Source organism: Amyelois transitella, chromosome 24 (assembly GCF_032362555.1).
Source record: "Amyelois transitella isolate CPQ chromosome 24, ilAmyTran1.1, whole genome shotgun sequence".
Taxonomy (NCBI): Eukaryota; Metazoa; Arthropoda; class Insecta; order Lepidoptera; family Pyralidae; genus Amyelois; species Amyelois transitella.
The window spans coordinates 6,899,874-6,925,821 of record NC_083527.1 but is presented as its reverse complement, the minus strand read 5'-3'; the positions used below and the strand labels follow the sequence as shown (position 1 = coordinate 6,925,821).

Below are 25,948 nucleotides of genomic sequence, written 5' to 3'. Positions count from 1 at the left end.
CGAAATCACTAAGGAAGTGAGTAAGGTTTATTGCTCATAACTTTTTTCGGTTTAAAGCTACCATTCTAAATTTTTAGGCTGGGTGCACGATTAATGGACCGTTAAATATTGGGTGTCCATAAATAGAACATGTCGATTACTAGATCTCGATTATTGGAACATGTCGAAAACCGGTTGTCGGTAACTGGATTTCTGCAGTCGAATATTAGGCCAAAAATACCATAAATCTATATTGGTATATCTTGTTTATTTTTTCATTTCTTCTTTAATATATCATGCAAAATACCCTAAAATTTTACTCAAAACTTCAAAATATGATAAAATAATAAAAATAATACAAATATTGCAAAAATACTAGAGTTCGTGCGTTAAAGTGTCGATGATTGGGGGTTTTACCGTACTTACCAATAAAAAAATTGCAAAAAGAATCCGAGCAGGGAAACATCGGAAAGATGATAGAAAAAAAAATAAAAAAAAAAGAAAGTTTAGGTAAAGATTAAAGCTGGCCATTAACTTTTGTACCATTTGATATTTATGAAAATAAATTGTTGCATGATAGGGTTGCCGCTAACACGGGTGTGCCTGTCGCCACTTTGTTTAATGAATTGCTGTTAGCTATCTGTTTAAAAATATCGCATTCATGACCGCATTTGGAAATACTCCGACCCAGACATGCAAAAGGGAACCAAATAAAAAGAGCTGCTATAAAAAACTTCAAAAGACGAGCTTCTTTGATATCAATTTGGTTTGGTTTTAGTGAAATTAATGAGGGGAAGATTTTTTATTTTCTATTTTGTCTATAAAATAGGTCGGTGTTTTTTTAATAAAAGTATTTGTTTGTTAGTTACTTTTCAATATTCATTTAATTAGGGTGACGTAGATTTTCAATTACTTTTAAAAGAATCTTTATATAAAAGTTTGTAACAATCTTTTTTTTCTGACAGTAAAATATAAAAATAGTAAAAAAAAAATTTTATATCGACCCTACAAAAACTAAGATAGTCATCGAGAATCAATCAAATATGAGAAATTATTTGCCCACTTTTGCCACAGATAGGAAAAGTAGAAAATACAAAGGATTAAAAAAAAGATAGTTCAAAAAAGGTTCTTTCGTTCTGATTTTAAATATGAATTGATCGAATTTAAGATGGTTTTCAAAGTTTCGTGTTCAATAATATTTTTTTTTATGACATTGTTTTTTATTACCATTTCCTACGCTATGGAACTTATCATATAAATTAATTAATAGAAGCCAATAAGTCAAGTAGCATAGTAGAGGATTCCAATTCAACTCTATTTATGTACAATAAATTATCATAATGTTACATCCATTAGATAGATGCAACTACGCTAGTAGGTTGAGGATATAACTCATTGAAGACAAGTATGATGATGAATCTACTGAATTAATTCAATGTGTTCATTAGACTACACGATAAAAATAACTTGAATAAAAATAATATGCTAAACAATCAAAGAAAATTGTAAATGGACAGACGAATAGAATCAACTCCATTTCTGTACAACAAGTTTAACTTAAAACACGACATAACCAGCAAAATTTTGATATCATATAGATTGCGCATTTTAAATGTGTATTAAATAAGTTGATACTGTTGAAAATAGCAATGGAAGCTGAAATTTTAATATTCCCTTGAAGCGTGCAATCAGAACGGCGTTCGATTGATTTGAAGTAAGCAGCGGGTGTAGATATTGGACCAATCACAGAGCGCCGACGGCGTATGGCGCGGAGGCGACGCTCAGCTCAAAAATCCCCACCGGCCCTGAATGCTGATCAAATCTGCTAGTTGAGTGGCGCGAGAGACGCGTATAGTGTTTAAGTAATTTATTCAAATTCTACAAAACAAAAATGAGGGAAATCGTGCACATACAAGCCGGCCAGTGCGGAAACCAGATTGGAGCAAAGGTAAATAGAATTAGTAATTCCAAAAAAAATAATGGTACGCTAAGTATGTACTGACTAACGGTCGTAACGGTTCGTGTTAGCTTACCATGGAATTCGAATGATAATTTTAATGTTTCGTACTATTTTATTAGCCCCACTTTCTTTTGTCGTACTTACATTGGCTGTTTCTGTGGGTTTCCTTTGTGTTATTACAGCGAAAGGAGGTCGATTATGAGTCTATGCCATTCAATGATGGGACATGTTGCATAGTTCCATTCTTTCCGAAAATGGAATTCCGAATTTGAATTTATACGGTTCACCGCGCTGTCATTTACGCAGGGTTGTCAACCCTCTTGTAAAATTCATTGTTTACATAATTTATGTTGTTGACATTATCTAATTACAATATCAGTTAAAAATAGCAGTATTCAAGATATTGTATGATAATAAACATGCATAAAATATTTCAAACGCAAGTATTGGAAATCATATTAATTGATAATTCTTATATAATTTGTCACTGTAAACGATGTACCTATGATGTCATCTCACAAGTTTCTGAATTGACCTTAAAAATAATTAAATTGGTAGCTGATATCCTTGGGCCTAATATAAGGTGTTTGTCATCAAGTGAGTCAACTCCTCAATTGAAATTTATTTGACATATTTTCAAACCAATTTATATAATGAACGTAAAAGTACCTACTTAATATTATTAGAACTCCAACTTATATAACAATAATTGTATTCAATTTTTTTCATTGTAACAATAACATATTTTAATTAAATAGTTTAATAAAATAAATTATTAACTATGGGTAATTAATTATTTGAAGAGTACTGAAGTTATGAAATGACTTATTTACATATGAAATATGTTAACAATTAAAGAAATTTCCGCTTTTCGTTTAATTAGGTTTAAATCAATACCTTCGATTAGCTATTAGAAATTACTAATTGTAATGTAAGAATCACCAACCGTAAGCATAATTAACTTTCATAGCTAGGTTAAGAGAAACCTTCTGTTAATACGACGGTTTCATTAACTTTTCTATAATTAATTAAAATTTTTATATATGAAATAATAACCAACTTTTTATTAACATTACCTGTAGTAAAAAAAAATGGGTAATTCATGAAAATTTAAGTAACATTCCCCTGATAGAATGGTTAAAATATTTTTATTAACCTTATTTAACACCTGCAAAGACTTTCACACCCAAAGATCATGGTCCCAAAAGGACTCCGTGCTCCTTACCAAAAAGATGAGGACGCAAGCGAGACTGTGTTAACAATAAAAGCAAAAATATTAAAAACGTCATGCATGTTAAATTAAATCCGCGGCTTATTGAATTGTTATCATTACTGAAATGACAACATATGTTTGGATCCATTTATTTGTATATCTTTAGTCATAATACTCGGGAGCATGAATCACAAGAATTCTCTCCGGGTGAGACGCACTCAAGCTGAACCAATAAGTGTGAAGATAATTTTATACCATGAAATGCTGAAACGTTTGAAAATGTCTTTTGATCCGCTAACGCTAACATATCTTGAAGATTCCTAAGTGAGTCTTTCTCTTGAGTAAATTTTACATTCTAAAAATTATGTACTTTAAGGGGTCAAAAGGACTCGCCTGACCACTGTCAGGAAGGATTCCAACGAGACAAACCTCCTCAGCGGACAAACCTCCATAGGATAATGAATATTTTGTGATGCTGAAACATTATAAATATTTTAATAACCTGTTAAAATTGTATTACATAAATGAAATTTGTAAAATTTCCTATTATCCGAAGCAGAAAACGTTACTGTCATGACTGACTGACTACGATTTCGGATGTGGATTATAGTTTTGGCTCCGTATATCGTCACGATCAATTTAACGTGGTCATTGAACGAAACAATGGCTAAAAGCGATGACTTCAGCCGTAATTATGATTTGCATTTGATAAATCCGCGATGAGTTAATAATGTGGGTGTTCCTGTGCAAAATATTGCTATTTCAAAAATAATGAATAAGTAAAATTATTTATCGCCTTCATTGGGCCTAACTAAAAGCAATTAATGAAATTTATAAAACAAAATTCTGCTAGCTGCTTTTTTTATCAAATTAAGAATTGAATGCAAGAGTTAACAAAAAAAAATGTTATTGTTAATTTAAGGTTTGATTGAGCATATCCAAAATTCAGATATAGAGCGGAACTCAACATCATGCGAATGATGTATTATATTAGAAAAGGATTAATTCAATACTTTCAACAGATACTTATTAATAATGAAACTGGTATATGATTCAATACAATATTTCTATATTATGCTTACAATCAATTGTAATTTACATTTTTAAAGATCCCAAAAACAAAGGCGTCTTTAGATAAAGTTTAACAATAAATAATTATGACTAATTTTACTATTATAATACTTGTATGGTGATAAAGCAATTATAGGATGGTACGATAGTTTTCCATGGAATAAAACTTTATGCAGCACTGCAAGGTAATGTACGTACCTAGAATAATTTTCAAAGTATGTTTAGCACGTAATTTATATGGAAACGTCTAAGCGGTGCCTGCATTACTTGCTAAGCAGGTTCATTTAGAAAACATTTCTACTGTAATATAAGCAAATAAGCTTGTATACAAGGCTCAGAAGATACCTGGGTCAACTCTACTACTACTACTACTACCGTACTTACTAAATCGAAAAGTGCAATGCAAGAATTGTGTTTAAATTTGCACAGTTTTCTGTTAGATTTAATAATCCTTTCATCTCTAATGCTTAAAGTTCCACACCGAGTTTTCTGCAGCATGCCCATAGAAGAATCAAAGCTGTATCTTATCAAGTTACTCCATTTGGCTAGATATTAAAGGTCGGAAGATTAGAGAGGCCGTTGAACCAACGGTCGACGCCCGCCAGCCGCTTATAAATAACTGGGACTGCACTCTCTTTAAAACAGCAGTATTTCAGTCAGACACCGTTAAGGAGTGGCTTTTATGTGTGTTTCGAAATCACCGTGCCACGCACAAGACTCCCATTGTGCAAGGTTTTCCTAGACAAGTGGCGTTCGCCTTTCGCACGCTACTTTCATCTTGGCTGCTATCTAGTTGCAAACAGAAAGTACGACCCAATCACCTTTCACTTTTGCTATTAAAATTACTCTGTTATGCCTTTGATAGTACAATTCGATCAGTTCTAATATTGACGGCAAAAATCTTCAGTAGGCGGTCGAAGGCCTTATATAAGCCGGTATTAGTCATTTTACCATAGATGTCTATGTCAAGCGGAGCGCGGTGCCTTACCCACACAAATACACCTACGGCTTGCAGGATGACATCATACCTTTACTTATACTTAATTCGTATTCCCGTTTGAATTTTAATGTTCTGCAAACATAGTCAGATACCAGCTTAGGCTTAAGACTTTCATCAAGGATTTCACTCAATTTGCCAATAACGTAAGCACTAAATCTCGATTCATTGTTGTAAGACCTCCATATTTGCATTCGACTGACCATATGGTAGAAAAGCAGGCCACGGATTACGAGAAGCATCGAAAAATTGAATGCTAATGAGTACTGAACGGGTTGAGACATTCTCCACTTATATGGTGAGATAAACGGAGACGTGGGCGGCGCCCGTCGTCAAGGCAACATTGTACTCGTTCGTAATAACTCATGCCATTGTCTTGCGTAACCCTCCGAAGCTGTAGTAGCTATTAAACTTTATTATGTATCCTGCGTTCGCGCGGCTCATTGAGCTAATAGATCTTACGAAGGAAGTCTCGAGTACCAATGATAGTTTAGAGATTGTTAGAAATACTACTTTCCTGAGATGAGGACTGTTGCAAACCGGTTTGAAAGTAGCGCCGGGATCGCTTACAATTGAACGCAGAGAAACGGAGCTTTCGTGTTGGAATCTTAATGGAGTGCATTCCTCTTCCGCTAGTGGTATCGCTGCATTTACATTACTTACATTGAATGCATTTTCTTTCGCAGTTCTGGGAGATCATCTCCGATGAGCACGGCATCGACCCCACTGGCGCCTACCATGGCGACTCTGACTTGCAGTTGGAACGCATCAACGTTTACTACAATGAAGCTTCCGGAGGCAAATACGTCCCCCGTGCCATCCTCGTCGACCTCGAGCCTGGAACAATGGATTCTGTCCGCTCTGGCCCCTTCGGACAAATTTTCCGCCCGGACAACTTCGTTTTCGGACAGTCCGGAGCCGGTAACAACTGGGCTAAGGGCCACTACACCGAGGGCGCCGAGCTCGTCGACTCAGTTCTTGACGTAGTTCGTAAAGAATCAGAATCCTGCGATTGCCTACAGGGCTTCCAGCTCACACACTCCCTTGGTGGAGGCACTGGCTCCGGAATGGGAACACTTCTCATCTCCAAGATCCGTGAAGAGTACCCTGACAGAATCATGAACACCTACTCAGTCGTCCCCTCGCCCAAAGTATCAGACACAGTCGTAGAACCTTACAATGCCACACTCTCAGTCCACCAGCTCGTAGAAAACACAGACGAAACATACTGCATCGACAACGAGGCGCTTTATGACATCTGCTTCCGTACCCTTAAACTATCCACACCCACCTACGGTGATCTCAACCATTTAGTCTCCCTTACAATGTCTGGTGTCACCACCTGCCTTAGGTTCCCTGGTCAATTAAACGCTGACCTCCGTAAATTAGCTGTAAACATGGTTCCCTTCCCACGTCTTCACTTCTTTATGCCTGGCTTTGCTCCTCTCACCTCTCGTGGAAGCAGACAATATCGCGCCCTCACCGTACCAGAGCTCACCCAACAGATGTTCGACGCCAAGAACATGATGGCGGCTTGCGACCCGCGGCACGGGCGGTACCTCACCGTCGCTGCCATCTTCCGCGGCCGCATGTCCATGAAGGAGGTAGACGAGCAGATGCTCAACATCCAGAACAAGAACTCCTCCTACTTCGTCGAATGGATCCCCAACAACGTGAAGACAGCCGTGTGCGACATCCCGCCACGAGGTCTCAAGATGGCCGCCACCTTCATAGGCAACTCGACCGCCATTCAGGAGCTGTTCAAGCGTATCTCGGAACAGTTCACCGCTATGTTCAGGCGCAAGGCTTTCTTGCACTGGTACACGGGCGAGGGCATGGACGAGATGGAGTTCACCGAGGCGGAGAGCAACATGAACGACTTGGTGTCCGAGTACCAGCAATACCAGGAGGCCACCGCCGACGAGGACGCCGAATTTGATGAGGAGGCAGAACAAGAAATGGAAGACCACTAATCACTGCCAGCGATTGGTCGCAATCAAAAAAAAACATGCCATTATTTCTCGAGTTACTTTACGTTTAAGTAACATTAATGATTCCTATACAGTTTATTGAAAAGACATGCTTTCTAACTCTTAACAGAATGCACGACTAAAAAAACTGCCGGTCATGACATTAATTAGTATGACTCGAAAGCATTTGTATCAGTTGCGTACATTCCTCTCCGTCTCTGTATGCCTCGTTGAGAGTAAGATCTGATATTGTAAAGGCTGATCTATCCTACAGACATTCTTTATCTATATTTATACTTATTATATTGTTTGGTCGTGGTGTAGCGGCCAAACGTGAATAATTACGTAGGCTTCAATAACCGAAGTTTTATTATTATTAAAATTGTTTCGTACAATAATTTAATGTATATAATAAAGATTTTTATTTATTCATGGTCGTTTCTTTCAATGTCCTCTGATGCTCAAATGTCAAGACGCCTATAAAACAAGTTCTTCATGTAGAAAAACAAATAGGTACTCGTAGGTATCAAGAAGTTGTTTACACCGGCCCTTGGATGGCTTAAGGCTAACTATAAATATTTACTTTACATAACACCAGTTATCATCTCCTTGATACTTGCATTATAGAATAATAATGACATCGATGACAGAAATCACAATGAAGTCGAAGTTGTTGGTAAACAAGTTTTTCAAATTATGATTATTATTCGACAAAGACATTAACAATACAGCTACAATAAAATGGCACATCCGACTTATCACGGCCAGGAGAATACATCTGACATCATCTGCCTTGGCTATATTTAGGAATGCACTTATTTCTGACCTCAGAGTCCCCGTTATAGCTGCTTTTGATAAATGTATATTCAATACGTGATATGTAGTAAGCCTCTATGTCCATGAGGTGTTACTGATAACATGATGTCATGGTCCAATTCGTCACAGTCTTATGTCATGTGTAAACAAGGTAGAATATGTAGATCATGAATTCATTGGAAATGACACTGTGGATGTTTTTTCATTTGTAATATAATTAGGTCATATCGAGTATGTTGTTTATTATCAGTATTATGACACATTTAATTGGCAATATTGGTGTTTTAACATACAAACATACATTCATACTCTTTTAACCAAATTTTTCAATTCCCTTGCAAGGTAGACAGAGCTAACAGTCTTGGAAATGCCACGTTCAGCTGTTTGGCATAATTATAGAATTGAGATTCAAATAGTGACAGGTTGCTAGCCCATCGCCTACAAGAAGAATCCCAAATTTAAAAGTCTATCCCTTTGTCGCCTTTTACGACATCCATGGGAAAGATATGGAGTGGTTCTATTCTAAAGTGCTGGAAACCACAAGGCACTAGTGACTATAGCCATCAGTAATCACCAAGCTATACAATGATGTCTCTAAAAATTAAAATAAAATCGTAAGTTCGCATTGTCAATTCAATTTAAACATAAAAAAACACTTACGCTTATAAAAGACTTTGGCGTAGTTCAAAAACATTTGATTCAATCACAAAATATTTAAAAAAAAAATATTTATTTTTATTTGTTTCTCTTACGAATTAAACTGAAAATAAAAGTAGGTACTGAACTAAAATTATTTGAAGACCCTATAATGGTTTCAATTTCAATTCGTCAAATTGGTTAATCACAAAAATACAGTTTGCATTGACCTAAATAAATTAGGTCATGTGAATTCAGGATAATATCGAACCAACAATGACTGACGTGACGAAGACAATGAATGATCGGTACACGCCCAGAAGGCTGGTAGTGGGCGAAACATACTGTGAGTTTGAATGACATCCTCATAATCAATAAATAATAAATAAATATATACGGGACAAATTACACAGATTGAGTTAGCCTCGATGTGAGTTCGGGACTTGTGTTACGAGATCCTAACACAACGATACTATATTTTATAATAAATACTTACTTATATGGGTACACACCCAAGACCCAGGCCAATCAGAAAAAGTTTATTATTTATTTATTGTGAGTTTGAATGGCATCCTTATAATTCATGTTTATGAGAAGTATGAATAATAACAAGCCGTATTTGGTCATGAAGATCAATTTAAATATTTAAGTACCTAAAAGTATTTAGTATTTAAGTTATGAGGGACAGAGGTCTCCCGGCCTGGTGACACGCAGTTGAAGAGTTAGTTAATACATTTGATAATTTGTTATGGCAGAAAGTACAATACATAAAAAATATCTTTCCCGGAGTTGGGTAAAAACTATACTTTCAAATTCCCACGATTCCTGCATTGTTTTTTAAGTATTCACTAACATAAATTATATTAAATATTACAAAACTAGGTTTATTGAAAAAAGAAATTCATTTCAACAAATTTCTGTGAAATGAGATGCAAACGAAATTAGCTTTTACAAAACGATAAAGGTATTTCGCAAATTCACGGTAACGACTAAGTATAGGTATATACCGGGATGAAAAGTCCCGTGTCCTTTCCGTATATTGGTTCAGTGGATAATGCGCAAAGAGAAAACAAAAAAAAAACAAACTTTATTTTTATTTTAAATAATTTAATAAATATATTAATATTAGTTGATGTTTAGCGAACTAAAATCGGTAACTCGACATGTTCAACCCTAACGCATTGGCGAAATAAAAATGGCGCCGCCTAATAATTTTTGCATGTTCCCGGTTGCACCCTGCAGTGCTGTGGTTTGTGGTAGAAATGGACATGAAATTAAAAAAGTAGGTACCTAATACCTAAAGGTGTGTATGGTAATTTTATTACAAAAAAATATTTTCTTTTTCTTTTATGAAAAACGTATAGGTATTTACTTACTATTTTACAACCCGGAAGTTTTGTAGGATTTGCGTCTAATCGAATGGGCACATAATTTGGGTCAGTATATGCTGTCCCGAAATCAATATGTTATTTGACATTTAAAGTGTTAAAAAAAACCTACTCCTTACTATCTACCACCAAACTTGGTATAAAACCCAATTACGATTGCGTAAAGTTAGCTACCATAGACATTATAATTATATAATACAATAGAAATGCCATGTGGTACTTGAAATTAAAACTTAGAAAAAGTTGTCGTCGCATTGCATCGCACATCTGCGCAATAAAGGTAAAGCGGTGAATGATTTAAAAATTGAAAAATATAAAAACGTTTGGGTATCACTTAGTACCATCAGTTACGATATGACATTCATTATTTTATTTATTTTTTTATTCCAAATCTTTATTGAACCTCATAAGGTACAATAGGTGGACTTAATGCTAATAGCATTCTCTACCAGTCTACCTTTAGAAAAAAGCAAATAGATAAATATTCCGGTGTACTTTTAAGATTCTCACCATGTCTACCTTTTACCTCGTGATGAAAAAGGAAGTTTTATTTTCAAAAATGTATACTATCATATAACATAAGGTATTGCTTAATGACGTCAAGGTAACCTTAAATTGTATCTACTACCGCTTCCAAAGCTAGCTGTTAGGTCTAGTCCTCCACCTCTCTGCAGAATTGCCCAGAATGCGCCTCATGACAATGATCAGGGATTGGGTAAGTGTAAGTAAGTCAGAGTGTAACACATAGCGAACCCCGTCTAACCTCCGCAAACTTTTTAGTAATTCTTGCCAACTAAACTCATTAGCTGTAAAAAAAAGACCTCTGTAAACTTTGGTTATAGCTATATACTTTTATTTTTACCACCTCTATTGTCTTGCATTGTATAATGATCTATGGTAGGTAGGTACGTTTACACAACACCTCGTAAGATGAATGATGCGTTGATTTGAGAAAGTCGACTGATTCATCTCATTGAGTTTACGAAATCATACAACACATGCCGTGTGGTTCTTAGCATTTTAGAATTGGAACACTCCATATCTTTTACCATTGATGTCGCTAATAAACTTGGGATTCTTTTTGTAGGCGATGGGCTAGCAACCTGCCACTATTTTAATTCGATCATTTAGCCTATTGGCTCTGTCTACCCCCACAACCGCAAGATATATAGAAGTGATTATAAGTATGTAGGTACCTACATAAATTATCGGTTCGTATAATATCGTAAATACAAAATACTTTCCCTTGCATGTCTCTTTTTAAAATGAAAAGTACCTACCTACTGTTTATGTGTCCCATAATAATTTTAGATAACATCTCAGTCCCTAAAAATCTACCTAACTGGGTAACTGAACTTACCGTAGTAGGTAAACAGTTTTCTAGAAATTTAAAGCACCGGGAAAAAGCTTAATAAGAGGTTAATAAATACAAAGGTTTATAAAAATACTAACATAATGGTATTCATTCTTTTCATATTGACGTGCCGGCCGGCGCGGCGATTACGACACCGGTATTGAAATACCAACATGACGGACAAGAACACCTGCAGATTATTTATCATTTCTATCAGTAATGACGAAAAATATTTGTGTTTGAATGATAGAATACGATTACAAAAAATCTAAATTATTATTCATATAAAGAAAAATCATTTTTAGTATATAATTTTTTATATTTAATATAAAACGAGGTCATCGACGATTTCGTTAAGTTGGCAACTATGACGCCATTACGGCGGCTAGCACCAATAGGAGGCCGCGTTAAAGTTTGGGATGCGGTCATATCGATAATCTGGAATATCGATAAATTGAAATTGTACTTTTTGTTAACCTATGTACGAACGCATACAATATTGTTACTGTTAAAGGATGTCGTACATACATACATACATACATACATACATATGATCACGTCTATATCCCTAGCGGGGTAGACAGAGCCACCAGTCTTGAAAAGACTGATAGGCCACGCTCAGCTGTTTGGCTTAGTGATAGAATTGAGATTCAAATAGTGACAGGTTGCTAGCCTATCGCCTAAAAGAGGAATCCCAAGTTTATAAGCCTATCTCTTAGTCGGCTTTTACGACATCCGTGGGAAAGAGATGGAGTGGTCCTATTCTTTTTTGTAATGGTGCCGGGAACCACAAGGATGTCGTATAAAGTAACTAATGGATAGTCTAATAAACTTGAGATAACTCGTGTAGGCGATGAGCGCCTATTGCTAGCGAGCAATCTCAATTTCATCATGAAGCTATGTATTGTTTCAGAAGTAACCAAAGAGAACTCTGTAAAGATAACCCGTATCTACCAAATTTTAATAGTGAAACGCATAAGAAAAAATGTATTTATTAATGGTTCAGAAGTTTTCAACCATTTGCCTACTCAGATTAAAAGTATCTATAATACTCATCTTTTCAAAATTAAATTCAAACCTTGGCTATTAGAATATGTTTTTGTAACTTGTCTGAGTGTTTGCATTATAATACTCATTTTGGTAATCAAGGTCAGCTAAACCATATTGTTATGTTTTGATACAGTAATATTCAATATAATTATTGTATTATACTAAAAACATAGTGGATTATATGCCAATTTTTGAAATATTGCATGCCTACACCGTTAACGAAATAAATATTTTTGATATGATTTGAAAACCTAAACTACACATGGAAAAGGCTTTAAATCTTGCTGGGTGATATGAGTTTATTATGAGGTGGATTTATTCGTTCAAATAAAAAAAATAACTGTTATAAAAGTATTAATATAATCATAGATCAAAGTGCCGTGTGGTTCCCGGCACCATTAGAAAAAAGACTAGGACCACTCCATCTCTTTCTCATGGATGTCTTAAAAGGCGACTAAGGGATATGCTTATAAACTTGGGATTCTTCTTTTAGGCACTTGTCAATATTTGAATCTCAATTCTATCATTAAGCCAAACAACTGAACGTGGCCTATCAGTCTTTTTAAGACTGTTGGCTCTGTCTACCCCGCAAGGGATATAGACGTGATTATATGTATGTATAGATCTAAATGACGCATTGCGACACATTTTTATCGATAGTCAACCGGAAAACGATCTCATCACTATCAAATACCCAGCTTTAGTGGTCCGCGCAAAACGGAACAAGATTATTCTTCAAGCAACCACGAAAGTACGTGGTGCGTGCGGAGCAGAAATATTTAGTGTTAAGTAATTTATTAAGTTTTAAATTCAACAAAATGAGGGAAATCGTTCACATTCAGGCCGGACAGTGCGGCAACCAGATTGGAGCTAAGGTAACGTTATTCTTTTGTTTAGATTGAAGACTTTTTGTCTTGTTCCGTTCGGTGTGTTAGCGGCCGGCATTTTGTGACGCCTCGGTACTTTGTGAAAATTTGCTACGGTTACAAGGTTCAAGACTATTTATTGGATTTTAAATTTAGTATATATCCGTTTTAAGTTCCTATTGGAATTCTTATTGTGCGATTTCATGAAAATTTACTTTGGGTGTGGTCAGATCGATCCGGCCGTTAATTTGTCCTACATTGAGTTTTCTTTGTCATTAGCATATTCTTTACTTCCTATGTGGCACCGATGGCATCGTAAATGGTCGGAATTGTGAATATTATTTGTTAATTCGATCCTGGGTAGGGGTCTTTGTTATCGATTGGCCTAACAAGAGTTAATATTTCTATCTACATAGGTTCCACGTGTTCCTATGCCAATTTGTCAGTTATCTTGCAATGAAATGTGAATTTCCGAGATCTGAAATAATGTCGATGTTCAAATTTGCCTCTGTTGATCTTACATGATGAATCCAGTCGTTGATAAAAGTATGAATATTTGAATTTGAATAATATTTCCAGGTAACATTTGATTGTTCTCCTACAATTCAATAAAAAATTGCAGCTTGAAATATGTAAATACCTACCTACTTTGATACCTTGGTATTGAGTTAATCTTATCAGATAAGTGTGAACAAACAAATAAGACCAGTAAAAACAATTATGAATCTACTTTCCCGCCATAAAAGTATGAACCGTTGCCTACAAAAAGAACGGTTGTTAAATTTTGAATAGAACCCGCCTCAAGGCTAACCCCGCGTCCCATGATAAGGGCGACCAATCGTAGGGCAGAGTTCGTAACGTTCGACATTTGATTTGGAAAAAAAACGTCCCGATACGTCTGTTGTATTGTGCCAGTGCCAGATGTTTAAATTTTATTTTTTGTTATAAATACCATTTTATTTTTAAGATAAATTAGGGAGTAGGTATGTGATAGGTTTGTATACCTATTATGTGTACGACTACTGAATTGCAAATTTGATGATTCAATAGTTGCGTTGCCTACTCAAAAGGTCCCATGGCCGAACATATACAAGTTTGACGTAACAATGGTGTGTAGGCTAAACAATGGTCCATTTATCACAATTTGACAATATGATCAAGTCTGTTTTGGAAATCTGTGATGCAGTCCCTTTGAAAAGGATTCAGCAGCTTAGGTGCCCAAGATGTTTCATGATATTCCTCTTATTTCTTGATTTGAGAACAGGTACCAGTAACTAGATAATAGTAGGTAGGATACCTACCTACCTACTCGATATAGATGTTCAGAATCTGCAGTTATTTTATTCCAACTGTTCATTTATAAAAAATAAATGACAAATTGGTAAAAGTACACATAAAACACTGGCAGCTAAAAAAACAATTTTGAGTGCCAGTATTCTTATTATGCATAGGAAAATTAGCAAAAAGGTTAATTATGATGATAGAGGAAGGAAACGGCGCATGACAGCGGCAAGTTCGATGACCGCTCTTCCGCATTAGCTAAAATAGACAACACATGTTCCACCTAAACTGCACGGTTTATGTCCAGTTAAATTTTGAAAGCATATTAAATTTTTAATTGACTAGGCATCCATAGGTACCTAAATACACCTACTACGTAGCTACACAGGTATTGCAGTTTTAACGCGGATTAATCTACATTATAAAGTAACTGAACAATCTTCAAAATACTAGTAACTGCTAAGATAAACTTATAGTACCTAGTAAACGGTTAATTGTTTAAATTAATAAATTTCATGAATTTACCTACTCGCCTACCTAAAATTGCATTTGTTACCTAGTTTATATACCTAATTAGGCTACTAATTGGCTTAGTCTCTACTACACAGATCTATTAAAATAGTTGCATCAACATCTATTTTTTGTTAAATCCTTTTAAAGTTTAAACCTCCACGAAACCCGACTGACTCTAAAATGGTCGGACACGCCCATAATTTTTAGGTTGAAGTTAGTATTCTAACGTAAAATTATGACTAACTTAAGGGTGTTGTACAATTTTAATTACCAACAATACCTCGTACAACAAAATCTCAATTGTTGAGCATCTTTTAATGACAAAGGTGCTAAGTAGTTCTATTGTTTGCCAAAATTGGGCTTGTAATTTTTTTTTCTATAATGGTTAGAGATAAGGAAAGTTACCGTTTTGCATACCGTAACATTCATTTTACTGTACAAAATTTGTATGTTTTTTATGTTCATAAGATAGATGCGACGTTTCGTTTTTTTTTTTTGACGTTAAAAGGGACAGCGATAGTTTTTCGTGCGATAAAACTGCGTCGAACTTCGGGGACCCAAGTTTGACTATCTCTTATTGGCTTTTTCAGTTATACGGTTATTGAGCCTTACAGCTGCGCGTGACCTTTCAGTCTTTCCTCGAGAAGCTTTGAATGACCCGCAAGGGACTTGATTATGTATGGTATGGTTGTGGTTATAAGTTTTGAGTCCATAGTTCGGTAGGATGTCGTAGGAAGTCCTATGCTTAGACAGGGTTTAAATTTATTACGGACAGCGTAGGTAGAAGTCGTTCGATACTCGTCGAAGCCAATTAAAAAGATAAGAATTTAAGCCAATTAGTCAGTTTAATTGAACGAACGTTTTGTTAACGATTTAACGTTTTTTCTCATTGACACGATTCCACGATTGATCCAATCGAAAATTAATTTATAACAATTTAACGTTTTTCAATGTAGGTAATGGAGTTCACTCGTTAGTAGAATTGTTTTTTCAGTTACCCGACTTAGGTATAAAAAGAAACCATAGGTATTTTCGAATTCCCACGATGAGTCCGTTCAAAATCTTTATTTATTGAAAGTTCGAATGTCTTTGGTGTTAATTTGCCTGATGGTAATCGATTCGAAAAAACGAATCCACATTTGACAAAGAATAGTCTTCTTTATATTAGCAACATAAAATGACGTTTTCCCAAAGTGGTAGGCAGAGACTATATCCACTGGTCACGATACGATCCCTGCGCACCTCTTACGCTTCATCTATATTCACAAACCGCTTCATGCGAGCTCAATATAAAAAAAAAATAGTTTATAACGAAGAAAAAATTAGTCTTTTTTTTTTCTATTTACATACTTTCATTGATATAGTAGATTACGTATAAGTTGATTAATTATCGGTCAGGAGTAAATTGAATGTTTTTTTAACCTGCTTCATTTTTTAGGAACATAATCTTGTTATGGCTACTTTACACTAACAGCGTCACCAATTAACATCGTTTGGATAGTCTCATTCGACAGTTTCGTTTAAAAATCCATGATATCACTACCTAAATCTTGCTTGGCAGGGCGCCAGCTAATACTTCCGAGATTTCGGCATCTGAATGCTGGAGAAATTTCTTCCGTGTTGGAAAGTGGATGAAAAAAGCTATAGTTTTTAGTTTAGAGTTAAATGCATGTTTGATATTTCATAATATAGTTGCACTTTTATAAAATACAGTACGATGACAGGTTCGTAACTTTGGCGGTTAATAGCCCTCTGGTGGTGTATCTCCTACAAGAATCCCAAGTTTAAGATAGCCTTGCCATAGTCTCATTTTACGATATCCTAGTCTAATCCATACTTAACCTCGTTTGATAAACTGCACGCCGCAAAACACGAAATTGAAATCAATGAAATACAAATCCCCCACAATTATTTTGAAATAAATGTAAAACTATGCCTTATCGAAAATCTTGTATAGATCTTCAAATCTTACCATGTTTATAACTAACTTCGGCAAGATGAGTCAGCTGTCTGAGTCACAAGGACTGGAGTGAATATCATATACCTATTGCTATCGCTATTATGCGTGAAAGCTGTTATGAGCTAAAAGCTATTCGATTATTATAATCAACTTTATTACTCCGATGAAAACGTATAATAGATATTTTAAATGCACTAGGGTAATCTTCGTGTCATATTCAATTCAGTGTTCACATAATAAATGCTTTCTAAAATTTCTATGAAACGATCTCGGTAATCTCTATTAATCTGGCGCGAACTAGCTAACAATTGATCTTATCTGCACTTTGCATAGAAAGCAACGATTTTGATCTTCGTTATAAGTCTTACTCATGTAATGGATGACTTATTCGTGAACACGCCAACTTCTTATGCTTATTCTGTTCCAAAAATGTCACGCGTCCCCGCGGAGAAACCCCGACCCGGCTGATTTATGTTCTGACAGCGATCGGAATAAGAAACTAGTCCCACGCTCTCCTCATATATGGCGTGTTACATAAAACCATGAAAGCGGGCGGCCCTCGGTTGGCTTTTTGCTTCAATTATGCTTATTCTCTGCCATAAATGGCTTTCGTGACTTAATTTGTCATTGCATTACTGAAGGATCGATAGCGTTAGAGCGACCTCGTAAAATTGAAATGGCGACGTGGCCCGTTGTTTGCGAACCCCCGTCGCCTGGCTACGGTGACTCATCTCGGAGCACGCACGCGGTGCCATTCCGTGCTACTTCTCTGGCTTAATACGTACGCGGAAATACATTTACCCTAATATCGCGTGCTTACACCCGTAATAAGGTTATATTCCTTTTTTGTTACAGTTCTGGGAGATCATCTCCGACGAACACGGCATCGACCCCACTGGCGCCTACCATGGCGACTCTGACTTGCAGTTGGAACGCATCAATGTTTACTACAATGAGGCTTCCGGTGGCAAGTACGTCCCCAGGGCCATCCTTGTCGATCTCGAGCCTGGCACTATGGACTCAGTGCGCTCGGGGCCCTTCGGACAGATCTTCCGTCCGGACAACTTCGTTTTCGGACAGTCCGGAGCCGGTAACAACTGGGCTAAGGGACACTACACCGAGGGCGCCGAGCTCGTCGACTCAGTCTTAGACGTCGTCAGGAAAGAAGCAGAGTCATGCGACTGCCTCCAAGGATTCCAACTCACACACTCGCTCGGAGGTGGTACCGGTTCCGGTATGGGCACACTCCTCATCTCCAAAATCAGAGAAGAATACCCCGACAGAATAATGAACACATACTCAGTTGTACCCTCGCCCAAAGTATCAGACACAGTCGTAGAACCTTACAATGCCACACTCTCAGTCCACCAGCTCGTAGAAAACACAGACGAAACATACTGCATCGACAACGAGGCTCTCTATGACATCTGCTTCCGCACGCTGAAACTATCCACACCCACGTACGGCGACCTCAACCACCTCGTGTCGCTCACAATGTCCGGCGTGACGACGTGTCTGCGGTTCCCTGGCCAGCTGAATGCGGATCTCCGCAAGCTGGCCGTCAACATGGTGCCGTTCCCGCGTCTGCACTTCTTCATGCCGGGCTTCGCGCCGCTCACATCCCGCGGCAGCCAGCAGTACCGCGCCCTCACCGTGCCAGAGCTCACCCAACAGATGTTCGACGCCAAGAACATGATGGCGGCTTGCGACCCGCGGCACGGACGGTACCTCACCGTCGCTGCCATCTTCCGCGGCCGCATGTCCATGAAGGAGGTAGACGAGCAGATGCTCAACATCCAGAACAAGAACTCCTCCTACTTCGTCGAATGGATCCCCAACAACGTGAAGACAGCCGTGTGCGACATCCCGCCACGAGGTCTCAAGATGGCCGCCACCTTCATAGGCAACTCGACCGCCATTCAGGAGCTGTTCAAGCGTATCTCGGAACAGTTCACCGCTATGTTCAGGCGCAAGGCTTTCTTGCACTGGTACACGGGCGAGGGCATGGACGAGATGGAGTTCACCGAGGCGGAGAGCAACATGAACGACTTGGTGTCCGAGTACCAGCAATACCAGGAGGCCACCGCCGACGAGGACGCAGAGTTCGACGAGGAGGCGGAACAGGAGATCGAGGACAACTAAGCGCCCGATCCCCGCCAGTCACTGTAACCTCCCCCTCACTGCGTCCCGCCTCTCGGGATGTATGCATTTTTTCGCTTAGCATTTTTTTTACATGTAATTTGTAAAGTCCTGGACAATTTAAGTTTCAACTAGGGAGCATTTTGTTACAGTTTCATGGTTACGTTCACATTCCCAGTGTTTTTCCTTGACCGAAGGCTGCTCGCCGGTTGTTTACGTCGTAAACATAACCTCCCTGACGCAGTCATTCGACTGACCACCCGGTGCTGTGAATACACTGATGACACAAAAGGAAAGATCTTTTTTTATAAGGCTGAACTTGAGTTTCTAAGTTTTAATTTTTATATGTAACCAGTGTGATAATTTCACATACATTAGCTTTGTGGCAAAAACTAAGCAACAATGTAATTTTTCGAATCGATCAAAGTTTTTAATTATATTCCAGCTGGTGAATAATAAACTAATTGATTTTATACAACGCTTTTATTCAACATCGCATCTTTTCCTTGATACATCCCTGACAGCGCGGGTAAAAAGATTTGAATGACCCTTAACAACGCAGTGAGTAGGTTTTAGTAGAGATGTCGAACTTGTGTAACCTTCCTAGGTTACCTACAAATATCTTTTGATATCAAAATTCTTTACAAGATTGATGCAACATGAACAAAATAGTCTGTTTTGAAATCAACAAGCAAAAAGAATTGTCAAGGTCAATTAGGTGAGGTACATATTCATTGGGGGCACCTATTTTTGGGGGTACCTACAGTATTTTTCTTGTCAACCGCGTCTTCAAGTAAGTCGCCAGGTGGTTCATAATTAGTTGTGTAGAAGGAACAAATATAAAGGATAGAAAAAAATACAACAAAGTTTTGTTAATTATATATTTAAATATAAATGTTATGTAATATCTTCCTACCATCCATTTAAATCTTATTTACATCAATAAATAAATCAAGTAGGTAAGTACCTACGTAGCAAGGTAGGTTACCTACCAGCTTAAACCTTACATTATACATCTTATAGGTACCAACCCTACAAACACGAGATATTATTCCAAGTTATCTTTCATACCGAATTGACATACTTTTATATGTTCAGCAATTATATCTACAGTTTCATCATTAATTCTGCCGGCGTCTCTTAAAATTTTTGCTAAATTGGACAACGTAAAAAGTGGTGTCGCATGGACGCCATTTGCTTTTAACACACTAGCGCCACCTTGTTCTCTATCTAGAACTACAACAGCATGCGACACTTTCAAACCCTCTTCGCGCAATATATTAACTGTTTCTAGCAAGCTGCCACCAGAGGTCACTACGTCTTCGACGACTAAGCATTCTTGGTGCTTTTTGTAGACGCCTTCTATAATCTTTTTTGTGGCGTAAAGTTTTGTTTCTTTCCTTTTCATAATCATTGGAGTGTCGGTGTTGACTGACATGACGGCTGCGAGCGGTAGGGCGGCGTAGGGGACGCCACACAGCAACTCGTGGGTTATTTCTGAAGACAATCTTTGTAGGTGTTCTGCAACCGCCAACTAAAAATAATTGGAAAAGTTACTTCCTACTTGTAAAGCGGTTATGGTCAGATGAACGCTTGAATTGGGCAATGGGAGTCCGCGTGTCGAATGGGCTATTATCCAATATTCTGCTAGCTAATAGAGGAATTATGGTATGACAAATGGTCTTTAGCATTCTCCTGGCGCCTCCCTGTTGCGCCTTCACTAAGTTCGAGGTGCATATTATGAGCATGATCACGTGTCTTTTTTATGACGAACAAATTGAAAAACCCTCTTCAAAATGTATTTTCCAAACGAAATAATTCAAATTTAAAACAAACAACCAGCTTGGTGATTATTGACGTTTTAATTCAATTTATTTTCCAAAAAAGTATCTGAAAAGGCTGAAGAATAGGTGTATGCTGCCTCTCCAACGTGTTTAGATATTGAGCCAAAGCCATACTGTCCATGATCTACAACCTCCGGAAACCTTTTTTGATTTAATTACATAAAAATTTGACATCCAAAAGAACCTTCAATCACACGGCATTTAGCCTTGCTAACTTAAATCCTGTGTTGGAGACCTTTGGAAGGTTTAATTTATCGGTTTCTCGTATGTTTCTCACCAGCAGAACTAGCATGGCTGTCGTCGTTTTTACCGCACGATAAACCATCGCTGTTTCGCTTTTTAGTATGACGTAAAAAGGGACAGTGATAGTTTACCGCGCGATAATAACGGCGTCGCGCGCGCCATTGCTAGCAACGCTGGACCTAAGTATTAAATTTACAAAATTCCAAAATCTGGTTCCATTACAATCTACCAGTGATTTGTTTTTTAATAAAGACGTAAAACTTCAAATAAAAATTAGCTTGAACAAAACGCATGTGTATTAGTAACTTTGGAAAGGAAATAATCTTTCTAGATTTTTACCCAGGGAAGAAACCGTAAGCAAAGAGTCTGCTTACCATAATAAACCTTAAGCAAAGAGTCTGCTTACCATAATAAACCTTAAGCAAAGAGTCTGCTTACCATAATAAACCTTAAGCAAAGAGTCTGCTTACCATAATCCTTGGATGTGAGACGATGACCCGAAGGTCGAAGTAGACGGGTGTCCGCCTCCCGACCTTCGCCTCGATGTCCCCCAGCCGTACGGCCCCAGCATCGAACAGCTGCACCGCCAGGTCTTCAAGGGTACTCATGCTGAGGAAGAGATCGTGAGGTTTTAAGTGCACTATCTAGGTAACAAAGAAAGTGTGAGTATTATTAGTAACATAATTTTAGGGTACCGTACCTAAAAGTGAAATAGCTGAACGTGGCCGTTCAGTCTGTTCAAGACTGTTGGCTCTGTCTACCCTGCAGGGGATATAGACGTGACCATATGTATGTATGTACCTAGTAACAGAATTTTAGGGTCCCGTACCTGAAAGTGAAATAGCTGAACGTGGCCGTTCAGTCTTTTCAAGATTGTTGGCTCTGTCTACCCTGCAAGGGATATAGACGTGATAATATGTATGTATATATTCGTAAATGATAAGGAGAAAGTAGTACAGTGCTAAGCTAACAACGACTTAAGAGGTCATTTGATAAACTAGGTACGGTAAAACCCCCAATCATCGACACTTTAACGCACGAACTCTAGTATTTTTACAATATTTGTTTTATTTTCATTATTTTATCATATTTTGAAGTTTTGAGTAAAATTTTAGGGTATTTTGCATGATAAGTATATTAAAGTAGAAATGAATGTGATATAAAAATTTACAAGATATACCAATATAGATTTATGGTATTTTTGGCCTAATATTCGACTGCAGAAATTCATTTACCGACAACCGGTTTTCGACATGTTCCAATAATCGAAATCTAGTAATCGACATGTTCTATTTATGGACACCCAATATTTAACGGTCCATTAATCGTGCACCCAGCCTAAAATTTTCAAATGGTAGCTTTAAACCGAAAGAAGTTATGAGCAATAGACCTTACTCACCTCCTTAGTGATTTCACTAATAAAACTGGCTTTCCGTTAATAACTTCTGCCGGTCATTATTTAAAGCTCCACCATTTTTATCAAAATAACCGAATGTAGAAAGTGACACTTGCAATGAGAGCTGGATGAACCTTGAGTATAACCTATGCTTCGTTTACGTTCAAATACACAACATTAGTATATCCTTTTTTTATTTCACTTTTTATGTGTCGATCATTGGTGGTCTGTCGGACATTGGGTACTTTACGTTACTTATTTGTATTATTAAGACTTTTAGTTACATTTTTATTAAATAAATTTGACAAAATGTTGATTAATTCATATAATCACTTCTATACCCCCCAAGGCCCCGCTAGGGAAATAGACGTGATTATATGAATGAATAAATGAATGAATATTTTCACACATGTAAATATTTAGTAATAATTCGTAATATTTATTTATTAACAAAATTATTTACCTAGTTATCATTACATTATAGTCAGTATTTACTTAGAATAAGGGTAATAATACTTAATCATAATATTTGTGTGTTCCCATTTGCATCCTTACCGGTTTTTTTCCGCTTAATAAAGAGAAAACAGTTTATATCACAAAAAAAAGCAGTTTATATCATTAAAAAAAAAATAAACATATAAAAGTAAAATTCCATAGACAAACATTTGTTTATACAGGAAAAAATAAAGTTCCAAATTACGTAATACTTAAACGTTACAATATTAAAATGAGAATGCGGACGTATCGTGTTTTCTAGAAAATCCGACGGATTAGTTAAGTCACCAATCATCATCACTATTCATCACCACGGAATTATACCATCACCACTGCAGTGATTTTCCTAACATCAATTAGATTATAAGTTAGTAAACCGTGTGGTTTCTGAGATAAAGAGTTGATTAATCTAGTCCTGGTTGTTCTCTCTAACGAGGAAAGTTGTACTTATTCTCTGCCTACCCCTCCGGGAAAGAGGCGTGATTTTGAAGAGAAAGATATACAGGGTGACATTTAAAACAACTGCATCCTTTTAAACATAGACTATACCCATGCTTCTGAGCTGTTTGAGCCTATTTTTATTTAAATTAAACGTCATCATTTTCACATTTAAAAAAACCTCAAAAACTACGTCACACGCTTTATTAAAGACCAATACTACAAAAAGAAATTAAAACTAAACATGTAAATAAATGTCTGAAAAATAAATTATTTTTCTAGCATCAAGATCAAGTAAAGTACAGACTTGTCGAGATCGCTCAGCTGAATGTATTATGTCCTCTGAAATTTGACCTCATAATCTTACACGTCGCTTTTTCGCCGGCCAGGTCATATGACGTATTTAGGATCGTGGATTTTGATACATTTTTTTTCGTACTTTCTGAAATATGAACCGATATTTTTCTTTTAACGTTTTTAAAATATCCTTTAGATGAGTACACTTAACAGTTAAATTTATGCAGTTGAATTAAAAGTCACCCTGTATACATACATGCGGGGTAGACAGAGTCTTGGAAATACTGACAGGCCACGTTCAGCTGTTTGGCTTACGAAACATACTTATATATTTGCAGGTTTCCTCATGATGTTTCCTTATAACCTCAACCTCAACAGATGACGGCCTATGTGGCGCAACGGTAGTGCGCTTGTCTGTGACACCGGGGGTCCCGGGTTCAAATCCCGGCCAGGGCATGATGAGAAACGAACTTTCTCCGATTGACCTGGGTCTTGGATGTTTATCTATATAAGTATTTATTATAAAATATAGTATCGTTGAGTTAGTATCTCGTAACACAAGTCTCGAACTTACGTATATATTTATATTTAACAGAGACAGAGAGAGAGAAAGAGAGTTCTTCAAAAATCGTATAGAGATGTTTTAGCCAAGTGAAGTTAGATTCCGTTACCGCTTCTTTAGCACTGACGCTTTGGAAGCGGCAGTAAACTTGGTTTTAAGTATTTAATTCGACGCCAACCAATGTCCACCCATCCATCCATATAATCAAGTCTGTAACCCTTGCTGGGTAGACAGAGCCAGCAGTCTTGAAAGTCTGACAGGCCATGTTCAGCTGTTTGGCCTAATGATAGAATCAACCAATGTTGTGAAACCAAAAAAAAATTACAATAAGTGATGTTTGAATTGAAATGTCCGAAAAATAATGAATATAGCATACTAGAGGCCGCCCGCGACTTCGTCCGCATGGAAACCCTATCAATCCCGCGGGAACTCTGGGATAAAAAGTAGCCTATGTGTTATTCTGGGTCTTCAGCTACCTACATACCAAATTTCATGGTAATCGGTTCAGTAGTTTTTGCGTGAAAGAGTAACAAACATCCATACAAACTTTCGCCTTTATAATAGTAGTAGGATAGGAAGTAGGATAAGTAGTCTCTTCATTTCTCATCAAAATAAAAAATATAAGACTGTAATAAGAAAGAATAGGATCACTCCTTTTCTTGCCCATGGATGTCGTAAAATTCGACTAAGGGATAGGCTTATAAACTTGGGATTCTTCGTTTAGGCGATAAGCTAGCAACCTGTCACTATTTGAATCTCAATTCTATCATGAAGCCAAAAAGGTGAAGAGGCCCCCTTCATCAGTGTTTTCAAGACTGTCGTCTCTGTCTACCCCGTAAGGGATAAAGACGAAACTATAATTTTGTATTTATAAAAAAAGAAATTTTCCAATACAACGGCCGGTTATTTTAGTGGGATAGGTAGCTAAAGTTTTAAAAATTAGACTATGCTCTTACCTGTCAGAAAAATTAAATCCAAATGAAAGAGAAATCACATATTTAACACACAACACAGAAAATATATCTTTTCACTTTCGTTGTTAATGGAAAATATTGTTTATTATGAACAAGACACACGGTCACTCTCCATTGGCAAACAAGCAGAATGTGATAGATCTATCTGGAGTTACTAATATACATACATTATAGTTACTACTGTATTTAACCGGTTGTTTATAAATATTTATGACATTTACATTAAACCTACTAATGAGATGAGATCGAACTTTATTGACATCGAGTGCCGTGTCGGTCCGAGCACAAATATAAAAAGAGAATATGATCATTCCATTTATTTCCCATGGATATTGTAGAAGGCGAGTAAGGGATGGGCTTTTAAACATGAGAAGAAGGAAAACTGAAAGGCTACGCCCAGCTGTTTGGCTCAATGATAGAATTGAGATTCAAATAGTGACAGGTTGCTAGCCCATCGCCTAAAAAATAATCCCAAGTTTGTAAGCCTATCCCTTAGTCGCTTTTTA

General features: G+C 37.0%; 3 protein-coding genes across 3 annotated transcripts; 2 read left to right on the top strand and 1 right to left on the bottom strand.

The window, feature by feature from the left end:
- Positions 1-1,781: 1,781 nt before the first annotated feature.
- LOC106139182 (tubulin beta-1 chain) lies at positions 1,782-7,620 on the top strand. The gene is made up of 2 exons (XM_060951143.1): positions 1,782-1,927; positions 5,907-7,620. The coding sequence occupies exons 1-2, from the start codon at positions 1,871-1,873 to the stop codon at positions 7,191-7,193; spliced, it is 1,344 nt and encodes a 447-aa protein (XP_060807126.1). The 5' UTR covers positions 1,782-1,870; the 3' UTR covers positions 7,194-7,620.
- Positions 7,621-13,151: 5,531 nt separating this feature from the next.
- On the top strand, positions 13,152-19,671 carry LOC106139183 (tubulin beta-1 chain). Its single transcript, XM_013340573.2, has 2 exons — positions 13,152-13,309; positions 17,910-19,671. Exons 1-2 carry the CDS (start codon positions 13,253-13,255, stop codon positions 19,194-19,196), a joined length of 1,344 nt encoding a protein of 447 aa, XP_013196027.1. The 5' UTR covers positions 13,152-13,252; the 3' UTR covers positions 19,197-19,671.
- A 436-nt stretch (positions 19,672-20,107) lies between these two features.
- Positions 20,108-25,562, bottom strand: LOC106139184 (uridine 5'-monophosphate synthase). The gene is made up of 3 exons (XM_060951420.1): positions 25,425-25,562; positions 21,751-21,889; positions 20,108-20,727 (listed from the first exon to the last, which is right to left on the bottom strand). Exons 2-3 carry the CDS (start codon positions 21,886-21,888, stop codon positions 20,242-20,244), a joined length of 624 nt encoding a protein of 207 aa, XP_060807403.1. The 5' UTR covers position 21,889; positions 25,425-25,562; the 3' UTR covers positions 20,108-20,241.
- Between the last annotated feature and the right edge of the window lie 386 nt (positions 25,563-25,948).

What these genes read in the sequence shown, in the direction of transcription:
- LOC106139182 (XM_060951143.1), top strand. Translation starts at nt 1,871, where the DNA reads ATGAGGGAAATCGTGCACATACAAGCCGGCCAGTGCGGAAACCAGATT. An exon ending in GAAACCAGATTGGAGCAAAG is followed by an intron (nt 1,928 to 5,906) that starts GTAAATAGAATT and finishes TTTCTTTCGCAG; the next exon opens with TTCTGGGAGATCATCTCCGA.
- LOC106139183 (XM_013340573.2), top strand. Translation starts at nt 13,253, where the DNA reads ATGAGGGAAATCGTTCACATTCAGGCCGGACAGTGCGGCAACCAGATT. An exon ending in GCAACCAGATTGGAGCTAAG is followed by an intron (nt 13,310 to 17,909) that starts GTAACGTTATTC and finishes TTTTTGTTACAG; the next exon opens with TTCTGGGAGATCATCTCCGA.
- LOC106139184 (XM_060951420.1), bottom strand. Translation starts at nt 21,888, where the DNA reads ATGAGTACCCTTGAAGACCTGGCGGTGCAGCTGTTCGATGCTGGGGCC. An exon ending in TCTCACATCCAAGGATTATG is followed by an intron (nt 20,728 to 21,750) that starts GTAAGCAGACTC and finishes AATTATTTTTAG; the next exon opens with TTGGCGGTTGCAGAACACCT.